Raw genomic sequence first — 23,943 nt, forward strand, 5'->3', positions numbered from 1 at the left:
TGCTAAGATTGGACAGGACACTCCAGGTGATCGTAGCACTGGGATAACGAAAACCCGGGATGTTCTCAACGAGCAGACACCATAAGGCAAGTGCAGTCCCCAGTGGGCGGTGTCTGCCCTTATCACAACAATGCTCACCAAGTTCCTGAGAGAGGGCAGTGTTGCAGTTTGACGTGTCCCTCACTCCTCCACAAAGACTCCCAACTGTAGCCCAAGTGTGCTGCCTAGGTAAGTAGCATACCTCCCACGTAGTAGAGCGATGTACCAGTCATGACGGGCAGGGTTGCGGGCAAGCGGCGTGTCCTGCTTGTACCACAGATTCCTGAAGTGAAGCCAAAAGATGCCACTAACGCAGCAGGCAGCCGAGTGGATGTTCCAGGGGTGGGTATATATATATATATATATATATATATATATATATATATATATATATGGATCACTTGTACCTGTATTACCAGGGTCGGGTGTTTTGCCCAGCTTAAAAACCCTCATTCACGTACAGGAGTGGTAAAGCAGTATATCTTGTTTCTCCGTCCGCTTCTTCTAGAACGTGAAAGCATCATCATTGGGTCTTTTTGACAATGTGCTTTCCTCCACCTGGAGGTAGACCAACTGGTGATAGCAGTAGTGATCAGTAATAGTAGAAAAAATATAGTGAGTTAAAATTGCTTCCTGTTCCTTCCCAAAGAAACTTTATTCGGTAGGAGAGGAGGCAAGATTAAAAAATTAGGGTGGTGCGCTTATAGAAATATTACTGTTCTAAAGCACCTCTTCGTCCATGTAGAAGGTCAACATGTTTCAGCCTTTTACTCGCCCAAAAGGGTTGGGGCTTTCTTCAGGACCTATGTAGATTAGAGATAGCTAATTGTGAGCACTCTGAGTAGGCAGGTAAGTAACTCTCCCTTCTTCTTGATTCGTAACAGGTCAATAGTACTTATAACTGGGATAAAAATAATTCAGATAATTGCAATTACATACAACAATAAATCCCCCAATACAGATACTTCATTGTGGGTGTTGTAATCTATATATTCAGGTTACCCAGCTATCAACTGATGAAGTGTTTCCAGGTGAGACATAAAAACAAGAGGACTTCCTGGGATTATAAAGGCAAAAACAGGGTGAAAACTTGAGGTTAAAAATGGCAGAAGACAGCGTGTTATTCATAATCTGCTATTGGAAATGTGGTTGGAAATCTCTTTGTCTAACATAAGCAGCTCTATCATCCTCAAGATGTAAGGTTGAAGTACTAAGTGACCCCACACAGCTGTTCGTTATAAGTGAGCTTTGAAATGGTTGTGATATACTTAGCATCATTGTGTGTATGGTTAATGTATGTTTACGAGCCACAGAAATGGACTTAAAGACACAGTGTGTCATGTGATTTAAGCAATATGCATGTATGAGGTGGGGTGAGTTGATGCTAAAATATGGCCTGAAATACTAAGAAAATGTACTCAATAGCACTCTAGACATCTTATATTTCCATGTAACCACGCTTCCCTGTGAAAAAGACTGACAGGGGGGTTCCTCGTAGCTTATGTGTAACTTTCGCATAAAGAATGGGACAAGGAAAGAAGAATGAAGAAGATACAGGAGTGGTACTATACCTGGCAGATATTGGCAGCCATCGGCGACCCCAGAACACTGCCTATCCCTGCTGACGAGGGTTGAAAACCCGAAACACGTGTCCAGGGATGGCGAAGACAGCGAAGACAGCAAGATCGAAAGATGATGCATCGCGAACACTCTACTACAGTGACCATAGTCCTTAGGGGCAACTTCCGCCGGTGTGTGAGTAGTGTGCGACCCCACCCCTCCTTGTAATTTAAAGCTCCCTTGAGCAGCGGGCTGACGAGCCTGGGATCCCGCACCTACGCGCCGGAGTGGTACTATACCTGGCAGATATTGGCAGCCATCGGCGACCCCAGAACACTGCCTATCCCTGCTGACGAGGGTTGAAAACCCGAAACACGTGTCCAGGGATGGCGAAGACAGCGAAGACAGCAAGATCGAAAGATGATGCATCGCGAACACTCTACTACAGTGACCATAGTCCTTAGGGGCAACTTCCGCCGGTGTGTGAGTAGTGTGCGACCCCACCCCTCCTTGTAATTTAAAGCTCCCTTGAGCAGCGGGCTGACGAGCCTGGGATCCCGCACCTACGCGCCGGAGTGGTACTATACCTGGCAGATATTGGCAGCCATCGGCGACCCCAGAACACTGCCTATCCCTGCTGACGAGGGTTGAAAACCCGAAACACGTGTCCAGGGATGGCGAAGACAGCGAAGACAGCAAGATCGAAAGATGATGCATCGCGAACACTCTACTACAGTGACCATAGTCCTTAGGGGCAACTTCCGCCGGTGTGTGAGTAGTGTGCGACCCCACCCCTCCTTGTAATTTAAAGCTCCCTTGAGCAGCGGGCTGACGAGCCTGGGATCCCGCACCTACGCGCCGGAGTGGTACTATACCTGGCAGATATTGGCAGCCATCGGCGACCCCAGAACACTGCCTATCCCTGCTGACGAGGGTTGAAAACCCGAAACACGTGTCCAGGGATGGCGAAGACAGCGAAGACAGCAAGATCGAAAGATGATGCATCGCGAACACTCTACTACAGTGACCATAGTCCTTAGGGGCAACTTCCGCCGGTGTGTGAGTAGTGTGGGACCCCACCCCTCCTTGTAATTTAAAGCTCCCTTGAGCAGCGGGCTGACGAGCCTGGGATCCCGCACCTACGCGCCGGAGTGGTACTTTACCTGGCAGATATTGGCAGCCATCGGCGACCCCAGAACACTGCCTATCCCTGCTGACGAGGGTTGAAAACCCGAAACACGTGTCCAGGGATGGCGAAGACAGCGAAGACAGCAAGATCGAAAGATGATGCATCGCGAACACTCTACTACAGTGACCATAGTCCTTAGGGGCAACTTCCGCCGGTGTGTGAGTAGTGTGCGACCCCACCCCTCCTTGTAATTTAAAGCTCCCTTGAGCAGCGGGCTGATGAGCCTGGGATCCCGCACCTACGCGCCGGAGTGGTACTATACCTGGCAGATATTGGCAGCCATCGGCGACCCCAGAACACTGCCTATCCCTGCTGACGAGGGTTGAAAACCCGAAACACGTGTCCAGGGATGGCGAAGACAGCGAAGACAGCAAGATCGAAAGATGATGCATCGCGAACACTCTACTACAGTGACCATAGTCCTTAGGGGCAACTTCCGCCGGTGTGTGAGTAGTGTGCGACCCCACCCCTCCTTGTAATTTAAAGCTCCCTTGAGCAGCGGGCTGACGAGCCTGGGATCCCGCACCTACGCGCCGGAGTGGTACTATACCTGGCAGATATTGGCAGCCATCGGCGACCCCAGAACACTGCCTATCCCTGCTGACGAGGGTTGAAACCCGAAACACGTGTCCAGGGATGGCGAAGACAGCGAAGACAGCAAGATCGAAAGATGATGCATCGCGAACACTCTACTACAGTGACCATAGTCCTTAGGGGCAACTTCCGCCGGTGTGTGAGTAGTGTGCGACCCCACCCCTCCTTGTAATTTAAAGCTCCCTTGAGCAGCGGGCTGACGAGCCTGGGATCCCGCACCTACGCGCCGGAGTGGTACTATACCTGGCAGATATTGGCAGCCATCGGCGACCCCAGAACACTGCCTATCCCTGCTGACGAGGGTTGAAAACCCGAAACACGTGTCCAGGGATGGCGAAGACAGCGAAGACAGCAAGATCGAAAGATGATGCATCGCGAACACTCTACTACAGTGACCATAGTCCTTAGGGGCAACTTCCGCCGGTGTGTGAGTAGTGTGCGACCCCACCCCTCCTTGTAATTTAAAGCTCCCTTGAGCAGCGGGCTGACGAGCCTGGGATCCCGCACCTACGCGCCGGAGTGGTACTATACCTGGCAGATATTGGCAGCCATCGGCGACCCCAGAACACTGCCTATCCCTGCTGACGAGGGTTGAAAACCCGAAACACGTGTCCAGGGATGGCGAAGACAGCGAAGACAGCAAGATCGAAAGATGATGCATCGCGAACACTCTACTACAGTGACCATAGTCCTTAGGGGCAACTTCCGCCGGTGTGTGAGTAGTGTGCGACCCCACCCCTCCTTGTAATTTAAAGCTCCCTTGAGCAGCGGGCTGACGAGCCTGGGATCCCGCACCTACGCGCCGGAGTGGTACTATACCTGGCAGATATTGGCAGCCATCGGCGACCCCAGAACACTGCCTATCCCTGCTGACGAGGGTTGAAAACCCGAAACACGTGTCCAGGGATGGCGAATACAGCGAAGACAGCAAGATCGAAAGATGATGCATCGCGAACACTCTACTACAGTGACCATAGTCCTTAGGGGCAACTTCCGCCGGTGTGTGAGTAGTGTGGGACCCCACCCCTCCTTGTAATTTAAAGCTCCCTTGAGCAGCGGGCTGACGAGCCTGGGATCCCGCTCCTACGCGCCGGAGTGGTACTTTACCTGGCAGATATTGGCAGCCATCGGCGACCCCAGAACACTGCCTATCCCTGCTGACGAGGGTTGAAAACCCGAAACACGTGTCCAGGGATGGCGAAGACAGCGAAGACAGCAAGATCGAAAGATGATGCATCGCGAACACTCTACTACAGTGACCATAGTCCTTAGGGGCAACTTCCGCCGGTGTGTGAGTAGTGTGCGACCCCACCCCTCCTTGTAATTTAAAGCTCCCTTGAGCAGCGGGCTGACGAGCCTGGGATCCCGCACCTACGCGCCGGAGTGGTACTATACCTGGCAGATATTGGCAGCCATCGGCGACCCCAGAACACTGCCTATCCCTGCTGACGAGGGTTGAAAACCCGAAACACGTGTCCAGGGATGGCGAAGACAGCAAGATCGAAAGATGATGCATCGCGAACACTCTACTACAGTGACCATAGTCCTTAGGGGCAACTTCCGCCGGTGTGTGAGTAGTGTGCGACGCCAACCCTCCTTGTAATTTAAAGCTCCCTTGAGCAGCGGGCTGACGAGCCTGGGATCCCGCACCTACGCGCCGGAGTGGTACTATACCTGGCAGATATTGGCAGCCATCGGCGACCCCAGAACACTGCCTATCCCTGCTGACGAGGGTTGAAAACCCGAAACACGTGTCCAGGGATGGCGAAGACAGCGAAGACAGCAAGATCGAAAGATGATGCATCGCGAACACTCTACTACAGTGACCATAGTCCTTAGGGGCAACTTCCGCCGGTGTGTGAGTAGTGTGCGACCCCACCCCTCCTTGTAAAGAAGATACAGGATGTTTGGATTCTGAATAAAGAATACAGAATATTGTGGGAAAGTAATATCATAAACAAAGCATGTAGGAATAAAATAATGAAAGGTAAGAACGCATAGATTTCCTATGCCTAACTCCGCATCTGTGTACCTTGACAACATTCGTATTCTCAATTTACATAGATTTAGAGTTAAGGAATGTAAATCTATACTTATATGCACTTTGAAATTTTGTCTCTGGATATTTAGGGTGAAATTTAGGAGAGCCTTGCATCACTTTTGCACCATGTAAAGTGGTACATGTGTGATGCAGAGCCATGAACCAGATTTATGAAGCTACGCAAAGCCACCCTGCATAAATCTTTAGTAAGGCAATGCAGTGCAAATTGCTGTGTCACCTTACACTGCACTCGGGAGGCGTACCATGGGTGTTGCAGGGGGTGTTTCACCACAACACAGATGGATTTTGATGCTGCCCTAGATTTACAAATCATGTTAACCTGAGGAAGCTTCAAATCTTTACACCTCCCAAGGTGAGGCGTAACAAATAGAAATATCTTTATTTCTCCTCATTCTTTCCTCTTAGCATTGCTTCTGTGCAGGAAGGTGCCCCTTCCTGCACAAAAACAATCTTGCATTAAACGGAGGCACCCTTGCACCATGGTACAAGGTTGCCTACTTTAGTGCTAGGCTGCTGAAATGGCACCAGAGCAGGGAGGAAGTTCAGGCATGCACTATATTGCATAAATACTGTGCATTCCTGCCCCTTCACCTTGGAGTAGGGCAGCGCAGCAAGGTGAATATTGTACCTGATGGTTAAGGTGCACTGAAGCAAGCAGAAATTCATCCTAATTTATTACACTGTTGGACTGATTCATTAACAAAAATTACCTAAGCTAAAACAAATGTGCTGAAACGGTCTGCACATTAAAGGCATTTTAGTATGTGCTGAAAATAAGGAGGAGTTTTGAGTAATCAATTGTAGCCTCACGTGGGTTCGGACAGTCACCTCCAATGCCCATGAAGACAGTGAATGGTGTTATATAATAAGCTTCTTTTGAATATGGATTTTATAATGAACTGGATCGCTCATTTACAAGCCCTGTGCGCTGCCGGCACATCACTTTTTGTGACGTTCCGGTGGCGCATGGGGCTTAGCCAAATCTACAAGGCCATGTGAAGCCACCCTACATTACTTTTCATGTCCTTGTAGATATGGAGTGAGGCAACGCAGTGTTGCCTCACACTACGATGGGGAGACATGCCATGGGTGTTACAATGGGTGTTCCTACATAACACCCGTGGCATTTGACACATTCCCAGAATTACAACAAGTTGTAAACTGGGAATGCGTCTAAAGCCTACTCCTCCCACAAAGAAGTTGTAGGGGAGGCTCAAAGAGGAGAAATACCATTATTTCTCATTGTTGTTTCCTCTTTCTATGTGTGCTGCATTCAGCAGGACACATAGAAAGAGGAAATCACCTCCATTGATTGTTTGTGTGCAGGAAAGTGTCCCTTCCTGCACAAAACCAATCATCCGTACAATGCGGCCAGCTGCATTGACTCATAGCAGCCAATTGATCGTCAGTGCAGAGAAGGAGGACAGGAACTTGCCTTATATGATAGATACAGTGCATTACTGCCCTTTTCGTTTGCCATGAGGCTATGCAGGAGGAAGGTTTGCAGCGCCGCCCTACAGTAAAATATTGTAAATGAGGCCCACATTTTATTAACACTCCTAAAATTATTAATAAAATGACTAAAGTAGCAAAACATATGATGATTAACGACCAGCATTTTCTGGTATCCACTGGTGGTACAGAAATGTGCGTGCATTTCACACACTTTTCCTCAACTCATATGTTCAGTCACTACCGCCAGCAAAAGGCTGTTGGTAAGAAAGTGGTATAAATATGTGCAATAAGGGGCATATTCAAAAGGAGTTAACTCCGATTTATCTCCACCTTAAAGCAGCAAAAGTGGAGATAGATTTAACACCCCCTTCACAAGCTAGTGCAAGCTGCAGACAACACCAGTGTTCCCACAATAACTGCCCCCAAATGTATCACCACGGTGGACACCACCAACTAACACTAATGGATGTATGACGTTACCACGCATACTTTTTACCACGCATACCTTTACAACGCGGTATTTACAACGAATACCGTTACAACGCATAGCGCTTAGAGGTGCTGGATAGTGGTAAGTATAATTTTCTATTCCAACTCCAGTCCCCGTGGACACTAGGGAAGGTGTTGGATAGAAAATTAAACTTATTCCTTATCCTAGAGCGCCCCCCAGCGCAATGCGTTGTAATGGTATGCGTGGTAATGCCTGCGTTGTAATGGTAGTGCGTTGTAAAAAATGCGTGCTAAAGGTTGTATACCAACACGGATGTATGACACTAATGAGATGCAGAGTAGGCGTTCCCGTGCAAAAGCACATGCAAGAACCACAACCCCACATTCACAAAGAACTGCCAGATCTGTGAAGCGAAGCAAAAACAGGGGATAACCCGCGGTAGCACCAGGGATTTACACCTGCCTTTTGCTGGTGCTAAGCAGGACGACTACCCACAGCATGAAAGGGAGCCCAGCCAAGAGCCACACCTGAAGACCCACAGATACCATGGAGGCAATGATCATGCAGCTCCGATACCCATGAGGGTCACAACACCCACCGCCACCACCCTCAGCCCCCCCCACCATATTTTTTTATTAACCTGCCAACCCCTCAGCATTCACCCATGAATGCATTTCCATCTATCACTTGTAGGTGCTGGCTGGCAGGGTCTTTCAATAAAGCGGGGTACAGAGGCCGGGAAAAGGGCCTCTGTTGACACAGCAGTCTTTCAGGCTGCATGCCAAATGTTAAATGAACCAGACAATGTCTCCTACATTTGTTATTCACTTGACATCCTAACCCTCACATCCTAATATTTGTTGGGCCATGTTCGCAATGCGATATCGCCTGGGTTGAGAAAGGTGAGTTTTCTGGCGCTGATGTGCCGATCCACAGCTATCGCCTGCTAACGCAGGAATAACTATCAACATTGCAATGTTGTTGTTGCCTGTTTTCTCCGCGGTTCACTGTAATTATCACCATGTAGCGCGGGCTTGTGAATACCACGCTATCACAGCGTTAGTAAACGGGGGTAGGCAGTGCTAACTTTTCTGCAGATAAATTACTATGGCGATAGTTATCGCACATTCTTGTGAATATGCCCCTAAATTGTGTAACTAATTTATTGCTAATTATTTCTCATTGATTTCACCCTCGCCCATAATCCTAAAATACTACTGTGCTGTTTAGTTGTATTACTTTGGAAATAAGAATGAGATCACCATAATATTTATGGAACATCCAATTTTGTGAGCATGGGTCCAGGACATGGATACCAGAATTAATTCATATTTTTGTTGTGTCTTGTATTTTACTCTAGGAAACACTGCTCTTCACATGTTAGCATTACATCCTAATAGAGTTATGGCTTGTAAAATCTATGATTTTATGATTTCTCTCATTCCAAGAGAAACGATTTTACATTTGGAAAAGATTGAGAATAATTATGGATTCACCCCTTTAAAACTAGCAGCAAGTGAAGGAAACCTAAAGGTATGTACACCGTAAATAACTATAGACGTTTTATATTGCATTTGCTTCTGTAATTTCTCTATGTCATAATTCTGTTATTTATTTATTTATTTATTTTATAGGCTTATATAGCGCTGGAATCGACTCCCGAAGGAGTATCTCTGTGCTTAATTCACCTAGCAGGTAGAAAGCAGAGCTCTCAGGATCTTAAAAGAGGAGCTACATTTGAAACAAAGTTTTCAACAATTTCCTAAATGCCAGATGGTTAGTGCAAAGCCTAAGGGTAGCGGGTAGTTTGTTCCAGAGACAAGGACCCAGATTTTACTGTTGCCCAGTAAATGGAAGTCAAGTGGTAGGCAATGTATTGACCTCCGAAGGGAGAAGGATTTCATGATTCATGCAAAGACTAGAACAAGGAAATAACAAGGTGCAAGGGGGGAGCAATGCTATTGCAAGTTCCCAAGAGGTGAAGCAGGGGAAGAGATGAGTGCTGGCAAGACAGAGTGGACTATAGTGCCATGCATGGACCATTAGCGTGGCCTTGATGGTATCCCTTCTCCTTAAATGTTTGATAGTTTATCCCATAATATAAGGAATGTTAGTAAAGGTAGCTGGACCACCTAGTCATAGGTGTAGTCTAATTTATGGAGTGTCTCAGGGGTTCTTTTCCAAGACTTCTAGCAATCACTGCATGTGCCAGCCCTTTACCACCACTGGATCTCAGCACATATGCTGTTGAGGAGACAAAATCCTTCAAAGGTACCAGGCCACCCGCGCCTCAGTGCTCCCTCCTCCAGCGACCGCTCATTGTCCAGGGTGTGTCACACTGAGACACTACAGCATGGAATGCCCCTGATAACCTACTTCAAACCCCTTGCAGATTCGGATTATTCCCACTCACACTGTCAGGGCTGGCTTTAGCACTGGTGGTGCCCTGTGCCACAAAACTGTCCCCCGCAGCCCCCGCAGTGCGGGGGTGCCCCGAGCTGTCGAGTGCCCCCTCAGCAGAGTACTCTGACCTGACAGCTCCGGAAAAAATCTGGAGTGGGGGCAATCCATGTACCCCTTAAGTTTTGTTACGCCACTGTGCGACAATGTTTGTTGTTGCCTCCCAATTACCACCTCTGATACAGATTCCCTCTCTAATACCATTTAACAGTGCCCCTCAAGTCTCCATAACCGCTCTCTCAGATTCATTTCGTTTTATAGCACCATTCATACCAGAGCACTTTACATCACACACACATTGCACAGAGACAATCATACACGTGTAAATCAGTGTAAAGGAAATGTTGCATAAAATAAAGTACTACAAGGTGTAGGAGTCACATTTAATCCATACTGGTAGGCAGTATAGTTTAAGAGACCTTGGTCTGGAAAAGCACAAATTCAGAATTTAAAACGTAACAACATTGTTAGAGGTTCTCTTTTTTAAAAAAGAATGGAATTTTAACCAAATAACGTTTTTGCAAGATTAGGATAATGAAAGACTGGGCAAAAAACGGTTAGCTCTAATATATACCTTGCAGTTTGCATGTAGCTCTTTGATGTCAGTTAGTAGCTCACTGTTGTGTATTAGGAACTCAAGTTATAAACTGCAAGTAACAAAAGGATCTCTATGACAAAAGCAGTAACCCACTGATCTATTTACATTAGATGCACTTTGTGATATGCATAGTACACAATCTTTGCTGCAGGCATATTAACCCTCTGTGCTACTTTACGATGAATCAAAACGTCCACTAGGCACACCTCTGATCTCCCTCTAGGAAGAACATTCATCTCCGAAGTTATATTGACACTTTTATTGATGTCTAAAAATTGCTGGAGGGCAGGATTGCATCAACAGGTGCTTTTAAAACAATAATATACTTGCAAACATGACTCCTCCACCCCAAATCAGCAACCAGTGCGGTGGCACCAGTCGCACTGCCCTAGAGCCGGCCCTGCTCACACATGCTAAACAGGGAACCACTGAACAAATAGACACATTTCAGGCCCACCTTAAATATTTGACCAGCACCCCACACTATATAATGCATCAAAGGAGATAAGAGCGCATAAGTCATTCAAGGGTGTTCTTTGGCCAATCTGCACTCTGCCATTCTAAGAGAGCCAGGCATGACACTCCCCAATATGTAGAAGCTAGCATGGCCTTTCACCACACAAGAGCAGCAACCATTGAATCATCATGATCTGCATGTTCTTCAAATCTGAACCAGTGCACCAAGTCCTAAAATTATCACTTGCATGTAAAGTACACTCCATAAAAGTCAGAGATTGGTTTCAGGACACTGTGAGGACCATTTCCCTCTTGCATGAGATTGCAATTAACAGTAAAACAAATTGCAAAGTTGTGAATTTAAATCTTTTTGCCAAAGTTACTCCATTACTATTCTCGTGCTTCCATCACTTCTACTAAGCACTAAGTCTAGCCAATGGACCGTGTGGAACTACTGACCCAGCGCCTGACAATATGGATGATGATGAAATCAATGCCTGTCAAGGGCTGGGCGTGACGACCTTCCAGATGACTTGGTTCTAGTACTTCTGAGGAAAAAGGCGACGCCCCTCATAAGCCACCTTGATCCTACACAATGCACATGAAACAACCCAATGCCTTTGGAGAGGTAACAATGAATTACGGAGGACAAAGTTGTAGACATAACAAAACAAAACTCCTGGTGAATGGAGAAAAGGAGACAGGCTTGATGAAAGTTGGCCACAACAGATCTGGGGCAGTATTACAGGAGCGCCCTGGGGGTGCAATGGGGCACTTTGGTATTACAGAAGAGGCCGCAGATGCTTGAACTGGCACCTGTAATATCATCCGAGGGCATGCCGTCATTTTCATGGGAGCATTAAGGAATTTGCTAGCCCCCACGGTGATAATTGTTACGAAAAATTAATCAAACACGCACAAACAAAGAAACTATTCAATTTGTGCAGGTATTTTATTTAAACCTGTTGAAATTTGTTTATCAAATTCAAATTTTCATGGAAGAGAAAGATACTTCTGAACCACAATTATACATATTTACAACATTTAAACAACAAACATATATACAAATATTCCACAATCTTCTTTTACAAAAGCTACGGATTCACAAATATTTACTCGTTGTGAAATATTTTGTTGCCTTTATGAAATATTTCTCACTTTTGATTACCAAGAATAGAAACAAAAGAAAGCAACCCATTCATTGCAAGGGAAAATGAATTCAAAAACAATTGATAATGCAGTCAACAATAAATTTCTAATTTTTTCTTTAAGTGCTGACGCGTTTCGAATCTGAAGATGAGTGACAGATTCTCATCAGGGCTCTTTCATTGGGGGTAATCTAAATAGAAAAATGTGAAAGAAGAACATTCAGTAACTAGATCTGAAACCTTATTGCTCCCCTTATAAAAGACTGATGTCATAACATCTATTACCTTGATCTATGGGCTACGCGGTCCCGCGGGTCCAATATGTGTAACGGAGCTAATAGCTTCGAGGGTCCTGTTTCTGTGACTGTAGACCTATTGTATGAAATGAGGGATGTTTACTATTTATAATCATAGCCACTCTTAAGACAGTCTGCTATACAGACAGAAAAGCTGAGGATTCCTACCTCTATTGCTGTTTATCACGTGGAGGTGTTTTTTAGTTGGAAATTCCGAGGTTGTAGGAGATGTCCTCCATACTCGCACGGGGGTTCACACTTCTGAAAGACATGGTGAGTAGCGCTTGTCAAAATCTATTGCTTGTTTTTTCACTACAAATTATTTTACAGATAGAGCCCGGCGTACCTGTGCTGTTTTGTCGCTGCACAGAGAGTAGTACTCTTCACGGGCCTCGTGTTGCTCGCTGTGTTAATCCTGCCGATCAGGACCTTCACTCGGTGTCCTTTAACGGTTAACCCGGCAGCGTTTCAATTCGCGCTTTAGTTCTGCAAAAGGGTATTGCAGTTTAGAATAGGGAGCTGCTACCAAGATTAGTCTTTCTATTTTCGCCCTCCTTCCCCGCTCACCTTCCTCTCAGTCTGAATTCACGGCGTTCTGAACCTTCCTCCAATAACGTGACAGCATGTTGGCTCTTCCACTGAAAGTCGTTATCCACATGATTGCTACTGATAACGACTTTCAGTGGACTGTCTTATACAGCCTGAACCAAATGAAACCTGGAATAAATATAGAACAAGTGTTGCTTAAAAAGGAGGCTTATTTGATTCTAAAATTTAACAGTGCCCAAACAGGCCTGAATTCACTGTCTGAGGTTGCAAGGCTCTAAAGCACTTGGAATCTCCAAATGACGATTGTCAAACTACATATACCACAATGCCTAGCGGTGACTTAACCTAGTGGAAGAGCCAACATGCTGTCACGTTATTGGAGGAAGGTTCAGAACGCCGTGAATTCAGACTGAGAGGAAGGTGAGCGGGGAAGGGGGGCGAAAATAGCCTGACTAATCTTTGTAGCAGCTCCCTAATCTAAACTGCAATACCCTTTTGCAGAACTAAAGCGCGAATTGAAACGCTGCCGGGTTAACCGTTAAAGGACACCGAGTGAAGGTCCTGATCGGCAGGATTAACACAGCGAGCAACACGAGGCCCGTGAAGAATACTACTCTCTGTGCAGCGACAAAACAGCACAGGTACGCCGGGCTCTATCTGTAAAATAATTTGTAGTGAAAAAACAAGCAATAGATTTTGACACGCGCTACTCACCATGTCTTTCAGAAGTGTGAACCCCCGTGCGAGTATGGAGGACATCTCCTACAACCTCGGAATTTCCAACTAAAAAACACCTCCACGAGATAAACAGCAATAGAGGTAGGAATCCTCAGCTTTTCTGTCTGTATAGCAGACTGTCTTAAGAGTGGCTATGATTATAAATAGTAAACATCCCTCATTTCATACAATAGGTCTACAGTCACAGAAACAGGACCCTCAAAGCTATTAGCTCCGTTACACATATTGGACCCGCGGGACCGCGTAGCCCATAGATCAAGGTAATAGATGTTATGACATCAGTCTTTTATAAGGGGAGCAATAAGGTTTCAGATCTAGTTACTGAATGTTCTTCTTTCACATTTTTCTATTTAGATTACCCCCAATGAAAGAGCCCTGATGAGAATCTGTCACTCATCTTCAGATTCGAAACGCGTCGGCACTTAAAGAAAAAATTAGAAATTTATTGTTGACTGCATTATCAATTGTTTTTTAATTCATTTTCCCTTGCAATGAATGGGTTGCTTTCTTTTGTTTCTATTCTTGGTAATCAAAAGTGAGAAATATTTCATAAAGGCAACAAAATATTTCACAACAAGTAAATATTTGTGAATCCGTAGCTTTTGTAAAAGAAGATTGTGGAATATTTGTATATATGTTTGTTGTTTAAATGTTGTAAATATGTATAATTGTGGTTCAGAAGTATCTTTCTCTTCCATGAAAATTTGAATTTGATAAAAAAATTTCAACAGGTTTAAATAAAATACCTGCACAAATTGAAGAGTTTCTTTGTTTGTGCGTGTTTGATTAATTTTTCGTAACAATTATCACCGTGGGGGCTAGCAAATTCCTTAATGCTCACATTTAACCGGTCCAGCTTCCCCTGCATCCCAGGACCATACTCCTTTTCTCTACAAAAGTCATTTTCATGGGGGCGTGGCCCCATGCAAATGAGGGATTCTCTTTGCCTCTATGCCCACGCCGTATGCGCAGAGGCAAAGAAGCTGTCAGGAAGCGCACCGGCAGCGTGCCACCTAAACGTTATCGCACTGTCAGTGCACCTCCTGATAGCAGCCTTCTGGATGGGGGAAGGGGGTCTATGGACCCCCCAGACATCCCCTTAAAGGCATGTGCAGTCACTTACTGCACCCATCTACAAGGGAATCTCGAATTCCCCTTCAAAGTGCAGGCAGGCTACTGCCTGCACTGTAAAACATACAACGGCTTCAAAGCAGCCACCCCTTTTTTCACCTCAATGAAAGTTTGCGGATGCCCTGGGGGCATTGCATTCAGTATAATGCGGTGCATTAGTTAGCGCTGGGCGCACCTTTTGAAAGGTGCACCCAACGCTAACCAGAAAAATGTGCCAATACAGTAATACGGCCCCTTGGAATAATAGGCTTAGGTAGTAGAGCTCACACATGGAGATCTGAGCATCACAGCTCCTTATGCACATAAGAAACCATTAAATGTCCCACAGGAACTAGATTATGGGTGAATGAAAAGGTAAGGTGATGAGATTGGAGTGACAGGCCAATGATACTTCTAAGACATGTTACATGGCTTCAGGGCATGGCTTGCCAGCAAAATAGTAATGTGAAAAGGCCCCTTTTACTTAACCCATTAAATATTGATTCAACCCACCATTCACAGCTTGGTAGTGCCTGCGAATGTATGCCAACAATATGGCAGGAATTGTCAAAATGGCAGCAGGGCAAGAATTTTACCAGAAGTAGATACTATCACACGGATGTCAGGCTGACTATTATTCCAGAGGTGGGTACCATCAAGCCATGCATGCCCTCATTATACTAGCAACACCCACTGAAATGCAAATCCCAGGATTATGCTAAGACCTTTTACCAATATACCTGGGTGTCCACGATATTCCAACAATTGTTACCATTCTGAAAAGGCCAGGACTGTGCTGGAAGAAAGCCCCATGATTTTATTCTATGGGTATCTACATTATCCCACAAATTCCACCATTAGGTCTCTCCACTTGGCTGTGCCATCTAGTAATTTTCTTGTATTGATTTATTATTTAAGAACTGCTTTGTAATTCTTAAACATGTCACTTGCAACCAAACCAGAGCAATTGATGGTGGATTCTAAGAGGCGGGTTCAGTCTTATGTGCAGTTCTGTCCAGGATCTCCAGATCAATAAGATGGTTCGCACACTCTTTCCTGGAGCAATATCAAATATATTGGGTCTTGGAGAAAGTGGGGCCCTTTCGATTGGGGAAAGGGGCCTTGAAGGTTTATTCATGCAATTTAATACAATTCTTCCAGCTTTCAGTAAATTGTGACCATAGCGTTACATATTTTCTTTTATTACTTTGAATTCTTTGATTTCATAATTCATGTTAACTGTGAGTTTATAATACTTTGAGGATACAAGATTGTTGTACTAAATAGATGTTAAACATATCCTTGTCACCAAGCAGTGAGCATATTTATATGTTTAGGGTAACAATCCCTTTTAAAGACGTAGCAAACCTTTATTGATTAGCCTGTAGTCAATTGTAGATTATATGTTTTGAAAGGTTTATTAACATGAAATAACCAATTTTTGAAAAGCAGCATTCCCTTCAAACAACCTCTAATCTAATATTGGATTGACACTGTGGAGCCACTTAAATTAGCTTCCTGTAATCTGCACCTATTCTATTTTTTCTGTCTTTAGTGTGGTACTTAAGACTGCTTCCTGATTAAAGGAGGTTATTGCATCTCCATATTATACTGGCAACAGTGAAGGAGTGGCTTTGCTGCAAGATCAGATGAGTAATATTAGCCAGTGTGGTGGATTTCTGAGTTTGGCCTCCACAACTGAATTAGGAAGTGGTCTCCAGTCCGCAAGTTACAATCCTACATAAAGATTTAGGCACTCGTTGGAAGTAAGAGGCTAAACTCTGATCCATGTGCAAAACATCACTGCAATATAATTTTTGCGCTGTGTGATATGTGTGTATGTATGTTGTATTTTTATGGTGCAAACCTACTCAAAAGGCATTGGAGCACTGTACAGGGTAAAAGGCAAGCATAAAGTCAACAAGTGATAGGAGAGGTAGCTGGTTTGTGGACGATTAATCCAGTCTTATGTTGTGTATTTTAAAGAGGTTCATCTTTAACCCTGGGTAAGCATTGGGATGGTCCTGATGGATACGGTGATGTTGTTCCAGATCCGAGGTACATAGTTATAAATGGCCTGATGTCTTGTTATATAATTTTGCACTTCTTAGTCCCTAGTCTGTGTTGTCCTTCCTGGCTGCTAGTGTGCTGAGAACCACCAGAGATGATGAGTTTGTCTGCAAGCTAATCTGGGATACTGGTCGTGATGGCTTTATAATTTATTAATCTGGCTTTGCAGATGGTGGGGCTAGCAAGAATTGCCAATGGAGTTCCATCAGGAAGGGGAGATGTGATCCTATTTCTACAGGCCATGGGTGATGGGTGCTGTGGCGAGTGGGATGCCTTTAAGGGGTGCCCTTGAGGATTCTTGAAAGCAAAGCAGAGTGTTACCATCATCCAGATTTGAGGGTGCTAGGACCTGAGCAGCAGTTCTGAAGTCGCTTTTTGAAAGAAACTATTTCAGTTTCTTTCAAAAGAAAAAGCTGGTACCAGCTGGCTTTGTGTTCTTTTGCGCCATATCCTTGAGGATGAGATTGGTATCCGGGGTGAATCAAGTGAGTTGACATTGGGGGAAAGTTGAGTTCAAAGCTGCCAAGGTTCATGTTATTGACGCAGGTTCATACTGATTCTTGTTTGTTGTTTGTGTAAGATGAATCCTGTCTTGACTGGGTTGAGCTTCAGGTAGGCAAGGACATCCAGGTCTGGATGATGTGGAGGCATAGATTAAGGCCTTGGATGTTTGAAGCAGAGGAGACTTTCAAGTAAACATGTGTGTCATTGGCAAATTGTTGAATCTTGATGCTTTTAACGTCAGTAGTGGTCCAAGCAGCTCCATGAAGAGGACTGTATGGAGCTCTGGGGGCCTTTGCAGGCGATAGGGATGTTTGGGAACTGACAGTGCCCATGTAAACAAACTGATAGATTTTGATAATTACCACAGCCATGCAGTTTACCCCTGATCTGTTCCAAGAGATAAAACCTGCAGAAATGTATTGTGAAACCGCTCATAAGAACGGAAAAGTATGTGGAATTTGGTGTGTTAATTACATTTCCATATGTTATGCCTTATTTTCAAGTTGGAAACTTGTAAAAGTTAGTATTTACCAAAAATAGGGTAATGGTACTTACCATTCGAGGGAAATGCCCAAATCTAGCCTGCCCAGGTTGTACGAGGGACTTAACTTTCCATCCTTCTGGAGGTCAGTAAAATGAGCACCATCGCCTAGGCAATACTTATGACCATGATTTACAAGCGTAGAAGTGGCAGCGATAGTATGAAACACTATATAAAAAGACGTTTTTATTGGAAGAGACTATAAAAGGTGCCACATGTTTGCAATCCAAAACTTCAGGGAGTCTGGGTAGCCTTTCTGAAATACTTCCATGACTTTGAGTCAGAGGCATAGGTGCTATTTATCACCCCCGATAAATTCCAACATTTTGGGTTCGGAATTTATCTGGCTCAATAAATAGCACCTATTCAGAGTTTTTGGGGCATAATATGCAGATTTTAGTGCTAAGTGCAACAAAATCTGCATGTTACTGTAAATATATTAGTGTTTTTCTATGTTAAATTCTGGCCTGTTTGACCAGCTGGAATTTAATGAAGGGTGAGGTCTTTACTGCAACCAGTAATTACTGGGTGCAGTAAAAAACACCCAGCAGGGAATTTTAACTGCTGTGCAAATAGGTTTCAATAAACTTAGGCCAGCTTGACACCAGGACAATATGCAGATGTGACTAGAGGGCTATAATTCAGTTTAGATCTACATCTGCCCTGAAGTACACACAGGGCACCTACCTTTCTAAATCCTTAGAGGACATACCCTGTCAAAAAAGCTGAGGCAGTCATTACTAATCATTTTATATTTTTGACGGATCACTGAAATAATATCGAGGGACAAAATATCGACTTTCAAAAATATCGTGGACAAAATATCGACAGTCAAAATATCGAGTTTGTATCTACAAACAGGTAAGTACAAAAATATCGAGTACAAAATATCGTTTACAATAATATAGTTTTAAAAAATATCGACTTTATTAAAAAATGTGTTAAATTAAATTAATATTAAAATTTAATTACTAAAATATACTTAAAAATACTTAAATTAACTTATAATAATTAAATAATAAATGAAATTAATAAAAATAAAATTTTAAAATCATATTTGTTAAAACATATATATATAGTAACATACTATAATTAAATAACATACTATTATATTAACGTACGATAGCGGAAGTGTAAAAAATACTATTCCCACTCCAAAGAGTGCAAGCGTAGGGAAAGCATGGGATTGCGTAGGGGTTAAAATTACTATTCCCACTCCAGTGGGTGCAACAGTAGGGAAAGCGTTGGATAGCGTAGGGGTTAAAATTACTATTCCCACTCCAAAGAGTGCAACAGTAGGGAAAGCGTTGGATAGCGTAGGGGTAAAAATTACTATTCCCACTCCAGTAGGTGCAACAGTAGGGAAAGCGTTGGATAGCGTAGGGGTTAAAATTACTATTCCCACTCCAAAGAGTGCAACAGTAGGGAAAGCGTTGGATAGCGTAGGGGTAAAAATTACTATTCCCACTCCAGTGGGTGCAACAGTAGGGAAAGCGTTGGATAGCGTAGGGGTTACAATTACTATTCCCACTCCAAAGAGTGCAACAGTAGAGAAAGCGTTGGATAGCGTAGGGGTAACAATTACTATTCCCACTCCAGTGGGTGCAACAGTAGGGAAAGCGTTGGATAGCGTAGGGGTTAGAATTAATATTCCCACTCCAGTTGGTGCAACAGTAGGAAAAGTGTTGGATAGCGTAGGGGTTAAAATTACTATTCCCACTCCAGTGGGTGCAACAGTAGGGAAAGCGTTGGATAGCGTAGGGGTTAGAATTAATATTCCCACTCCAGTGGGTGCAACAGTAGGAAAAGTGTTGGATAGCGTAGGGGTTAAAATTACTATTCCCAATCCAGTGGGTGCAACAGTAGGGAAAGCGTTGGATAGCGTAGGGGTAAAAATTACTATTCCCACTCCAGTGGGTGCAACAGTAGGGAAAGCGTTGGATAGCGTAGGGGTTAAAATTACTATTCCCACTCCAGTGGGTGCAACAGTAGGGAAAGTGTTGGATAGCGTAAGGGTTAAAATTACTATTCCCACTCCAGTGGGTGCAACAGTAGGGAAAAAGTTGGATAGCGTAGGGGTTAAAATTACTATTCCCACTCCAGAGAATACAAAATGAATACTTCATAAATAATTATAAAATGTTTTATTGAATATCAATTAATAATTAATTAAAATTAATTAATATTTGTGTACAATTTATTAATTAATATATTATATTTACTAATTAACAATAATTATTTCTATTGATCACCTATTAATACTAATTAATAAAAATATTTACTAATAATTATTTAATAATGAAAAAGTATTTAACAATTATTTGTAATTAAATATATATAAATAAATGTAATTAATTAATTATTTATAATTTAATCACTTCCCACCCAATTCCCCTATAAACTCACAACCCGCTACAAAAATAATTTAGTAAAATTTACATAATTACCAATTAATCAATTAATTAAAATTAATTACCAATTAAAATTTCATTAAATAACTATTATAAATTAATTAATTATTAATTTAAATTTACTATCAATAAATAAATTTAAATATTTAATTAATAATAATTAAAATACTTCCCACCCTATTCCCCTATAAACCCACAACCCGCTACAGAATTAAATTACGCAATGATTATAAAAACAAAAATCATTAATAATTATTATTTATAACATAAATACACACTTTTCACACATATTATACCATAAAAATACACTATAAAAATTAGATATTATTAAGAAATCGATATTTTTTACTATCTATATTTTTAACAGTCGATATTATATCACTTACCTTATAAACGATATTTTGGTCATCTATATTCTGTCCTGTCGATATTTTGTCCAGTCTATATTTAAAAGTCGATATTATGTCCAGTCGATATTTTGGAGTCGATATTTTGTCTGTGCACCATTTTTGACCCTGTAGCAATGCTGTTGTTCTATAACTATGACGTTTTTATTGATTGACTTTTTTTCTTCACTAAATGTCAATAAAGTTTTTTTTTAAAGAATTATGTAGTGACATTTATGTTAAAAGATTTAATTTTTGAGTTCAATAATGACCCGGTTACATACTGGTAATCTTCATATGTGAAAAACGGACAAGGAGAAAGTGATGATTCTGCCATCATGGATATAGATTATTTTTATATATATTTTGAATGAAATGGCAGAAATATGAAGGCCAGGAGCCCACAGACCAGTATTGAGGATTATTGACAATGCTCTGAGCTACCCAAGATTTTTAGATGGTTCTCTTGTATTTGTTAATGAAGTGTTTCACTTGAAGAAATGTTTCCATCGCTACCAATGTATAGGCTTTTCTTATACAGGCAAATTTGTATTGGTCGCCAACTTAAATCTCTATCCTTAGCACAGTTTTCTGTTGTACTGTTCATGGTCATCTTGATTTGTCATACAGATGTTTGAGTATTTCATGGAGAGGAGAAAGAAACCCTACTGTGTGTTTGGCCCTGTGTCCTCCAGCCTCTATGACCTTACCGGAATTGATTCCTACGACGACAAGCAGTCAGTTCTGGATATTATATGCAGCAGCAAAAACAATGAAGTGAGTTATTTTATTTTGACATCCATCTTGAGCTCAGCTCATCGGGCTACCAGCACTCAGAATGCACACAGTTTTACTGTGCCACTCGTAGGCCACTTGATTGCATTATAATTGTAATTGTAATTATATAGCACCTACTACCCCTGCCGAGTATCACGCTACTCCAAAACTCAAAGTGGATTAGTATGGGTCAATCTAAGTTATTAATTCAAGCGATGTACATGTGAGTCTGTTAATTGGATTGAATAGGATAAAGGAGTGATAGAGAAAGGAAGAGTTTAGAAAGTGTTATGTGGGAGGTCAGAGTCGTAAAACGAGGCTCTGGTGAGTTACAGGAGGGATAGAGGAAGGAAGAGTCTAGAAAGTGTTATTTGGGAGGTTATGGTAGTAAAATGAGGTTTGGAATTAGTCAAAGGAGGGGTACAGGAGGGAAGAGTCTAAAAAGGGATATTAGGGAGATTAATAGTTAATATGAGGGAGATCATAGTAGTAAAATGAGGTTTAGGATATGTCAGAGGGTGACAGTAGAGGGTATATTGAAAGAGATACAGGAAGAGACACAGTAGTGAACTGAAGAGAGTTGAAGTTTATTTTTCCTACAGTAAGAGTAAAGTAATAAATACATATAAAGATAAACACATAACTACATAGAAAGGTGTTCATGTATATGGAAAATAATAGGAATACAAAATAGTATTGCTTAAAGTCCCATATGTATATGTAAGAATAAATAATTATAAGCGACAACTTTTAAGTGTTACTGTATGTTAAGCTAATTTATTAATGAATTTTTAAACATGTATTAATTTATTTATTTGTCTGTCCTGACCATGACTGCATTGTTTTAAATATACGGTCGGAAGGCTTTGAGGGCCAGGTGGCTCGCCAGAAGCTTGAAGTAAATCATGAGGTAGCTATGCTGTTGTGGAATACCCAAACCCTGCACTTTGTTGTGGTTAAGGAGAGCTCGCGCTCCAGCTTGAAAGGCTTCCATCGTAATGGTGACTAGTGGAATGCTATCTATGAAAGGCCTGCCCTGCACCAACTTGTTGCCTTTCTAATACTACAGAGAGTAATGGGCGTTGGCTATCACCAGCACTAGACCTTCTATTTTACACTCAGCGTGTGACCATTGTGCTGAGAGGCACTTCTGCAACGGTCTCATACGTAGCCACGCTTGGGGTATAATGACAGTGCACAAGGTCGTCACGGTGGTGAGGCATAGAAGAAGGTTGGAATCCAGTAACCATTGTCTTACCGAAGAACAGAGTGGTCATTGTGTGGAAAGTCTTCCAGCGCTACCAGAGTCAAAGAGCATCCAAGTGGCCCAAAAGAAACCTCTACCAGTGCCAAACACAGGGCCCCATCAGTACACGTCCGAACCCAATGGTGGAAAAAAACAATCTAACAGGGAGCTGATGCCCATGCGAATTCCCAACTAAAGGAAGAATTACTACACCATGTGGTTTGAAATATTTCTTCTAAAAAAACAACATGCAACCATTTGAGCCCAACAATAGATGGCTGGAATAAGCAGAGCAAATGTCTCTACAGAAACACAAGTTACGAACGACATGTATCCCCAACCACTGAAGGTGGGCAGTGACCACTGGGATCACTTTCATGAAAAGGCATTCAATGTGTAGAGGCCCAGTATGGACCTGACTGAGACCTCCATTCTTCTTTAGTATGAGGAAATAGCTCAAATGGCACCCCTAGCCACTCCCGAATCTAGCACTCACTTGATGGCACCCTTGGCCAGTAGAATGTTGACTTGCAACAAGACTGGGGAATGATCCGATGAGAATCACTCTCATGTTAGAGGGAAAGGGGGTTGGGAGGAAATGAAGGGCACAGCATAGCCTCTTTGAATTATTAGCAAAACCCAAGTGATTAACTGAAGCCGGGGATGAAAGGTTATATCCTGATGCCTACTGGCTGAGCGTGAGACTGTGACCACACGTAAAAGAGACTTGGAATTTTCTACAGAAAGGGAATAGGAGTTAGAGGAGAGACGTTATTGCTTGTATGAATGGCTTCAACCAGCACCACGACCTTAGCTCAAAAGGACTGGGTCTGCTGTTGCTTCACAGGTTTGGAGGGCTGGCATTTTTTGTAAGCTAGCCTCCGGAATAACCCCTACATTTTTAGTACTGTTGGTATAACTGCGTGGTGGGTGTCAAGAGCCCCAAGGAACATGATGTGACTCAACTGTCCTTAGATTGTTTGAGGGCAGACTCAGCCTTCTCGCCAAACAATCTGGATCCATCAAAAGGACATGTCCCACAAAAATGCTCCAACATCTCCTGAAAACCTGGTTTATATCATCCAGGCATGCCTTCTAAACAAGGCACTGGTGCCAACAGCTCTGCCAACAGTCTCTGGAGTCCAAGCAAGCAGGCAAGACATATTATGCCACATTCAGGCCACCATGTATCTTTTGAGCCAGTGAGACTCTGAGGTCTTCCAACACTGCAACAATTTCATGCTTGCAAAGTTTGATAAATCCTGGCTGTAGATTGCGATTAAATAGAGCCTACTACTCCTTG

At 43.1% G+C, this 23,943-nt stretch overlaps 1 protein-coding gene across 1 annotated transcript in view; it reads left to right on the forward strand.

Annotated features, from left to right (window-relative positions):
* The window catches only part of LOC147683933 (transient receptor potential cation channel subfamily V member 6-like), a 201,188-nt gene that overhangs the window by 88,786 nt on the left and 88,459 nt on the right, over positions 1–23,943 (forward strand). The window contains exons 6-7 of the mRNA XM_086944925.1: positions 8,711–8,883; positions 21,248–21,394. Of these exons, the coding sequence (XP_086801051.1) occupies positions 8,711–8,883; positions 21,248–21,394 (320 nt within the window). The remainder of the gene's footprint in view (positions 1–8,710; positions 8,884–21,247; positions 21,395–23,943) is intronic.

The sequence above is a fragment of the Lissotriton vulgaris genome, chromosome 11 (assembly GCF_964263255.1).
Source record: "Lissotriton vulgaris chromosome 11, aLisVul1.2, whole genome shotgun sequence".
Lineage (NCBI taxonomy): Eukaryota > Metazoa > Chordata > Amphibia > Caudata > Salamandridae > Lissotriton > Lissotriton vulgaris.